At 39.9% G+C, this 7,500-nt stretch overlaps 1 protein-coding gene across 1 annotated transcript in view; it reads left to right on the top strand.

The window, feature by feature from the left end:
• LOC137989107 (uncharacterized) overlaps window positions 1-7,500 on the top strand; it is a 49,957-nt gene that overhangs the window by 4,991 nt on the left and 37,466 nt on the right. The window contains 7 exon segments of the mRNA XM_068834986.1: window positions 1,151-1,214; window positions 1,656-1,729; window positions 2,289-2,368; window positions 3,305-3,366; window positions 4,314-4,423; window positions 5,846-6,052; window positions 7,162-7,323. Coding sequence (XP_068691087.1) covers window positions 1,151-1,214; window positions 1,656-1,729; window positions 2,289-2,368; window positions 3,305-3,366; window positions 4,314-4,423; window positions 5,846-6,052; window positions 7,162-7,323 — 759 coding nt within the window.

Genomic DNA, 7,500 nt, shown 5'->3' with positions numbered 1-7,500 from the left:
CAAATTCCGCATGAATTGCTCGTAGGTGAATAGCAATGAATATCCGGAGTTTGAGTAGCCAATCAGCATGCGCGTTCAACCCTATCCATTGTTTTGGTATATAGGGTTGTTTCTCGTGACGTCACCTGTCGTGTCTTGATCGTGTATTGAAAACGATTCCAATGGATTATCAAGCCACACTAGAAACACTCCGAATCTAATCCGCCATGCTTTTAATAATAATAATCTCATCACTCTTTGCACTGCTAGATACATCATGTAGGATGCACTGAACATACACTACATCACTTACTGTTGTTAATATGCCAACCAGAACCCAATTGGCTGTTGAAACAATGACTTCCTTTGTTCCTTGGTTGGCAAATTTGAATATCAAAAGAAATGTGACGTCAATGTTTGTAAACAAGAAATATCGCTATACTAATTCAGGCTATCATAGACCGAATGCATAAATGCCGGCCAAAAAAATATTCTTTTGTTTATGCGCTAATTAGACTCACTAACCTCGTTTGCATGGACAAAGTATAAAAGAAATTTTTCTTGAAAGCGAGGCTAGTGAGTCTAATTAGCACATAAACAAAAGAATACATTTTTGGCTGCCATTTTGCATTCTGTCCATACTCCATTCAATTTTATTCAATTATGTCTCTGTTCACATCAGCGAAAATTGAAATACTGTGGGCAGGGTAACCTCGCCGTGAGACAAAATGGCACGGCATCGCATGGCTGCCACGATTATCATCACCATTCTTGAGGCGAGAAAAGAACCAAGGATAACTTCCAAGAATGGAAGAAGACAAATCCAGGTCTTTGCTCCATAAAGCGATTAGAAGTTTCGTCCGCTCATATCACGACGGTTTCTCCATTCTGTTCAAATTACGCACTGTAATTACTTCAAACAACGCCCTTGAGGTTGTTTGAAATAATTATAATCCAATTATACTCACGTATTGTAATTAGTTGATGTGAACGTGAAGGAGGTCACTTGCATTCATAGTCTCTAAATATCACGTGTGAAAACAACATGTTATTTTCACATGTGAAGATAATTATCATGTTTTCGCTGGAAATATCACCTGGTATTTCATTGGTGTTTAATTAAAGTTGTTCTCACATTTAGCCATGTTATGTACGTACTTCGGTATTTCAGAGCATCCTACCCCGACATGGGAGGAAGTTGGGTAAAGCAAGTAGAGTTGGATGAAGCTATGCAAGTAAGTCGGATTGGATTAAAGGGCTGCTTTTCTGCAAGATCAAGAGTTACAACCTTTGGCTCTAGTTAAATGTGTTCATTCGTATTAAAAGTTCCGTTTTGTAACTGTTTGGGACTATTGTTTTGAATGTCTGAGCCAGTCAGATGTTGTTCTTAATCCTTGAGTTTTTCAGCGGTTCTGACCTCGTTTATCAGCTCATTTACAGTATGACCTTATATGGAAACTGATTGTGCCAAGCGTTCATGAAGTCGAAAAGAATTTCTGGTTGTCTTGATAAATTTAAGCAGTTCAAAGTTTAATGTAATTTAATAAGACAATTTTTCCATTTACAGTTGTTGGATATGAGATTGGTAAAAGCCGGCACTATGTGCAAAATAGCACACTTTTGCCATGTGGAATTTATTTTAACCGACTTGTGGATTATTCAATTTAATTTTTCAGCGTCTTTACTGTTTGTCTGAGCGAAATGTTGTGGCCTACGATATGGAAGGAAATCTTCTTTTTCAGATAACAGAGTAAGCCTGTTACACTGTACTTTGGAGGTATTTTTATATCACAGGATAAACAAAAAAAGACGGTTGGGTTGCTCTGCAAGGGAACTCGAAAATTTACCTTTTCACAGGGGCAGTGTGACCTTCGTCGAGTTGTTTCATGAAACTAAATTCACCTGTTTTAAGGCCGGTTTACATGCCAACAGATCGTAGCGTGCAAACTGGCCTTTAAGGCTTGTTTACACGCTACGATTTGGCAGCATGACTTGTTCATAGAACACTGTTCTCAGAGCAAGGAACATGGAATCGGTCTTGGTGTTGCAAAAACCAATCAAAAAGGGGTCATATACAAAGCACGCTTTCAAATGCTTGATCGTTATCATGAAGTTAGGCTGAATAAGGCTTATCAGTTTACAGGTAGGCCAGAATCAACGTCAAATGGAGCCTCTTGCAGAGTTTTTCTTCCAACTGGCGACATTGTGGTTGCTTTGGTGTACTCGTTTGAGAGATTCCTGCAAATTTTTAGAGATGGATGACTGTACTGTTGAATGTTAAAGATCTTTCTACTTTGTTGTGTTTGCAGTGCACACAGAGGTCCTGTGACAGGATGTGTTTACTCCAAAGCCTGTAACTTTATAGTAACTGTTGGAACAGATTGTGATGGTATGTATGGTTTTAGAACAATGTACTCTTTTCAAAGGGAAAAGACAGCTCAGTTATTGGAGCAACTGACGTAGCTAAAAAGGAACCCGTAAAAAACTGAGACTGAAAGTGATTTTGATCCTGGATTTTTTCCCTGCTAGCGGAGCTCTCTTTTCTTTTTGCGTTCGCTGGGCGAGTACAGGAAAAGTGGCCTCTGTCATGGGTCGAGACTCACTTTGATCTAACCGCCATCCACAACCTTGGACGGCACTCTTTAAATCGCATGCCCCATGATATGTTTGCTGACTGTGACGTGAGCCCGCTATGTCCTGCCCATTCCCGAGTTTACAGTAATTCCGCTGTTGTTAAGTGAGCCCACACAACATGAAGTATCACGTGAGGATTTGGTTGCTAAGTAACCGCTGCGCATGCTCAATACAGTGAGTTTTGACGCGTGGCCTAGGTCTCTTTTCCTGTTCTTGTCAGCCCAGCGAACGCAAAAGAAAAAGAAACTTCTGCTAGCAGGGTTTTTTTAAAACTGCTTAAGCTGTTCCACTGACTGTTATCTTTCCGTCTCAAAGAAGTTTCAAATCCGCAATTCCAATGATCTGAAAATCATATATTGTATGCATTCTTTGGTGTTCCGGTAGATTTTGACCCCTCCCGATTTGGGTCTGAGTCCTCTAAACGACGGGGAGGGTGAAGGGGTGGTAGGGCGATGGGGGGGGGGGGGGGGAGGGGTGCTGAAGCAGTGATGAGAGCACTGGTCTTCCACCAATGTGTTGTGGGTTCGATTTTCAGACGATGCTTTATATCTGGTAGCCTTACTTTCGGCCGCCTCCTCCGCTCGTCAGGTTTGAGCAGAGTTATGGAGACATTAATGACATTAGGGGAAGTGAATATCACTTTAAAGGCTTGTAAAATGAGCATTGTTTTCTTTATCATTCTAACCTTTAGTAAATGTTTGGAGCCGATCGAAAAGTGGAGGAAAAGTTCATACCTTTACCGGGCATTCAAAGGTACAACATTAATTCTATTACCATTTAAGCTTGAAGCTAATTAATAAGCAAATGGGGAAATGGCTGTAAATTTACTTTGATCTTATCACTTTACTGATCGTAGTTGAGACAAACTGGTTTCTAAAATAACTGATGCAGAGTCCTAAATAACACCGTTCCTGTTTGTTTATACGAAAATGGCGTTTGCATAATGACAAGCTGAAGGTTTTTGGACGCCTTTGGCAATGTTGGCGCATGCTCAACAGATGCAAGTCAGAGGAGAGTCTCCTTGAACACGACGTAAAATATCAAGGGAAAGGGAGACTGCTATCAAGAAAATTAGACAGTTGAAGTGTATTAAAACAAGAGAAGATATTTCAGAAAAAGATCACTGGTGGAAAAAATCTTTTAAGTATTAACGAGAACTGGTAAAAACCGTTATCAATGCTTGTAGAAAAAAAAACCAAAAACCAAAAACAAGCTTAAATTATTTTTACTATATGCTATATCGCTAATTTAATGTCACTTGAAATGGATGGACTTTAGTTCAACATCGTGTTGAAAGAAAATTGGATTCTCTCAACTTTGCACGATCTACATCGGGAAAACACGTTTATCCAGCTGCCCAATGTTTCTTTTAGAAAATTCAAGGTAAAGGACAAACTTTGTCAGTCTTGTCCGTTATTTCCGTCGCGATTCACTTTTTTTTGTTGGTTTAAAGGTTTTCAAACAATTTCAATTTTTTTGTTCATTTTTCATTATCATAACTCCTAATTAGTTATTTGGAAAGAAGGAACGACTGCTTTTGTTGGTGTTGTTGCACTATTTTACACATTGAGGCACGAACTGAATCCCATCGAGGAAAAAGATAGGACCCAGGGCTACTCCCAAAAATCCATTTCTATTATAGTTCGAACATCTATCCAACTTATTATTGCACATTCTATTACATGATCTTTCACTACCAGGCGATAACAAAAATCATGCTTCACCCAGAGACATCAGCACTCGTTATTACAGCAGCATTGGATGGTGTTGTGAAAGTCAACTCCCTTGACCTCATGGAGGAAATCTACAGGTTATACACCTAACCTAAACCTAAGACAGTTTCTTTTTCTATAAAGAAGGGTTATTCATTAGCTCAGTAGGCAGAGTATTTGACTACCGCGCGGGAAGTTGTGGATGGGATTTGGTCGGACCAACCTTCAGGGTCTTTAAATGACTGTAGAGGAAATACATGCTACTTTGTAATCACGTATGAAAAATTTGACTTTCTCGTCATCTCAGATTTAGAGTAATGAATGATTACGACGGTATACGTAAAGCGTAGGCTCTGTCATAGTGATTGTTCATAAATGCTGTGGGACACCATAGGCCCCTTAGGGTCCCGATGGGTAAGTCACTATCCAGTAAACGTTGGCCAAACGTTTTGTCCTTTACTTAGATATGCTTAGAGTGTGCGTAATTGCAGTTACGAGGACAAAGACTGAAATCTTTGCAGAGATTGACAATGCTGATTGAAACTGTCAGATGGTGACTTATCCACCGGATAAAGTTATCCGGCCAATGAAGAACTGGGGCCAGGTTGTCACGATCAGTGCATCAAAACCGGATCCCTCGTGTCCAAGGCCTAATTTGCTTGCCCAAGTTGATAATACCTCCTAGGGGACCTCTATTCAAATTGCATTGAATCTTGCTCTTGAAAAATCGAGAGTTCCGGGTTTCCCCTTTATTGCTACCGAAAGCTTAAGGGTACTCGAGCGCTTTTGCTCACCTCTCACACGTGACCTTTGTGCAAAAGCAGTGAAAAGTAAAAAGGAGTTGAAACAGCTGATTATAAAGTTCTATGTGAAGAAGGGCAAAGAAAATCAACCTGACGTCAGGGGGCGTCGAATCAACCGATTCCGAAGTAGATAGGTTCAAGAAGAGCAGTCCCAAACTTCATAAGAAACTACATCCTTGAGTGCAAGGAAAGGTAACGTTTATACAAACGTTAGCCGTGTAAGACTTATATTTTAAACAGAATTAACTGCATAAGTGCTAGAATTCTATCCCATATGAACCATGTGAGCGTTAGCCCTACTGATGGAAATGGGCCAACACAAGGACAGAGAAAAACTCTGACCAGGGTGGGAAGAGTTTTTCTCTGTCCTTGTGTGGGCCCATTTCCATCAGTAGGGCTAACGCTCACATGGTTCATATGGGATAGAATTCTTGCACTTCACATTACACTCTATCCAGTACATCCTTGAGTGGTTTGCTTTTATTTCCCTCCCTGGACAAGCCACAGATGGTGCCATTTCTGTGATCTTTGTTTGTGAAAAGAAGAAACTAGTGAAAATATTGTTAAAAGCCTACAGTCAATTTATATCATGTTGGCTGATATAGGTTTCTGTGTTAGTTTCACTTGGTCTTGAGAACTTGTGGCTTGGAGAACTGGTGGTAGCTATCCAAAACACCTGCTTGATACTTCATAATTTTTTCTGTGTGTGTGTTTTAGCTTGCCTGTGTTTTCTGAAGGAATTTACTGGATGAATATTGTGTCAGTAAAGCATATTTACTGCTGCCCGAATCGCGTCATTGAGGTCTTCTCTCTGAATCATTTGTGTGATTTCTGGGCTTTGTCACGCTGTTCTGTCACGTCACTCTCTTTGGTTACGTGCCGAGGGAAATCCACACGTGTCATGGCAATTGGCAATGATAGCAGGTTCGTAAACTACTATTTTTTCTGTCCTTCATATGGAATCACAGATAGATAGTTTGTTTTTTTTATTATCAAATTGATTAATTTTTTCAAAAGTAGTTTTTGGGAAGGTTTCCACTTATGGTCAGTCACCAAACTCCACAAAATTCTGCATAATTTACAAAAAAAAAATCCTTGTTTTGCTTACGCTTCTATTGTGGACATGCAAGTTAAATTGGAGGCCCTCCAGAACATTGACCAGTAATTGGCTTCCGTGGAAAGCGGATCACGTGTCTTTTTTGTACTGAAACACATGCGTAATACCAGGCTTACCGGTAGTCTTTTGCCATCCTTTTCGATTCGTTTTCATTTCCGATCTGGTTGGGTGTTAGCGCAAAAGGTTTGCCTTGGCAATTAAAAAGTGACACTCCGTTTTCTAAAGAAGTTTGACTTGCCACTATACTGTTTGTAGACGACTTCCTTTGCGGCGTTCAGGCTTTGAAAATGGATCGTCTTTTGCACAGTTAAGACACAAGCAAACAGCTTCTACATTTCCTTCAACATCCGTTCGATTTTGTGGAACAGTGATGTTGAAATCGTTTGACCCCTCCTTTCCACCGTGTTGAAACATGTTGAATCGAGGTTTAATCGATGTGGAACGAGTTTAAAAGCGTTTAAACTTTGCTTCAACAACCGTTTAACATTTTCTTTTGTTATCGCGAATGTTGAATGAAGTTGAAGCCGTTTGGCCCCCTCTTTCAACAATGTTAGGTATTCGCCTGCAAACTAACCGGTCTCTCAATGACGTATCCAGTTCAGTATCCATAGTAACAAGTCCGTATCCATAGTAACAAGCGCGGCTGCAGACTGGGACTTTATACCCAGTCGCTCGTGAAAGTCTGTTGAATCAAATAATGATGTGTTGAAACTGTTTGCCCACCCCAGCATTCAACATCGTTCAACATCACTCAACAAAATCAAGCAAATGTTGAAGCTGCTTGCCCGCGCCTTTAATAGTTAAAACGCTGCATTCTTAATCTAGCGAGTTGGAGGCTTGAAATGTGTGCCTTAAATTAATTTTTTTTCAGGACGGTAAATTTCAAAACTATTATATCATATTGTTATTTTTACAGTGTTCGTCTGATCTCGCAAAAAAAGTGCCAGAATCTTTCCACAGTTCTTCCTCCTCCTCCCATCTCGCCTTTAAACATGGTAAAAGATGTGACATACAACAGGGAATTTAACATGATGTACTTGTTGATTGGCGAGCAAGAGATCTGGGTCTACTATACCAGGTGAAATTTTGCCAAAGGGCGTTTTTGGGGGAGAATGATTCCTTTTTAAAATGTCCGTTCAGGTTTATTTATTGCAAGAATTAAGAAATAGTTTAGCTCTAAGTTATCTTGGGTATCCAGGTACTGTATACATTTTGAATTTGCTGTCTTGCGGACTTAATACATTTTGTAAATTAA

The sequence above is a fragment of the Montipora foliosa genome, unplaced genomic scaffold (genome assembly GCF_036669935.1).
Source record: "Montipora foliosa isolate CH-2021 unplaced genomic scaffold, ASM3666993v2 scaffold_440, whole genome shotgun sequence".
Taxonomy (NCBI): domain Eukaryota; kingdom Metazoa; phylum Cnidaria; class Anthozoa; order Scleractinia; family Acroporidae; genus Montipora; species Montipora foliosa.
The sequence above is the reverse complement of the archived record's forward strand: the minus strand, read 5'-3'. Positions and strand labels throughout refer to the sequence as shown.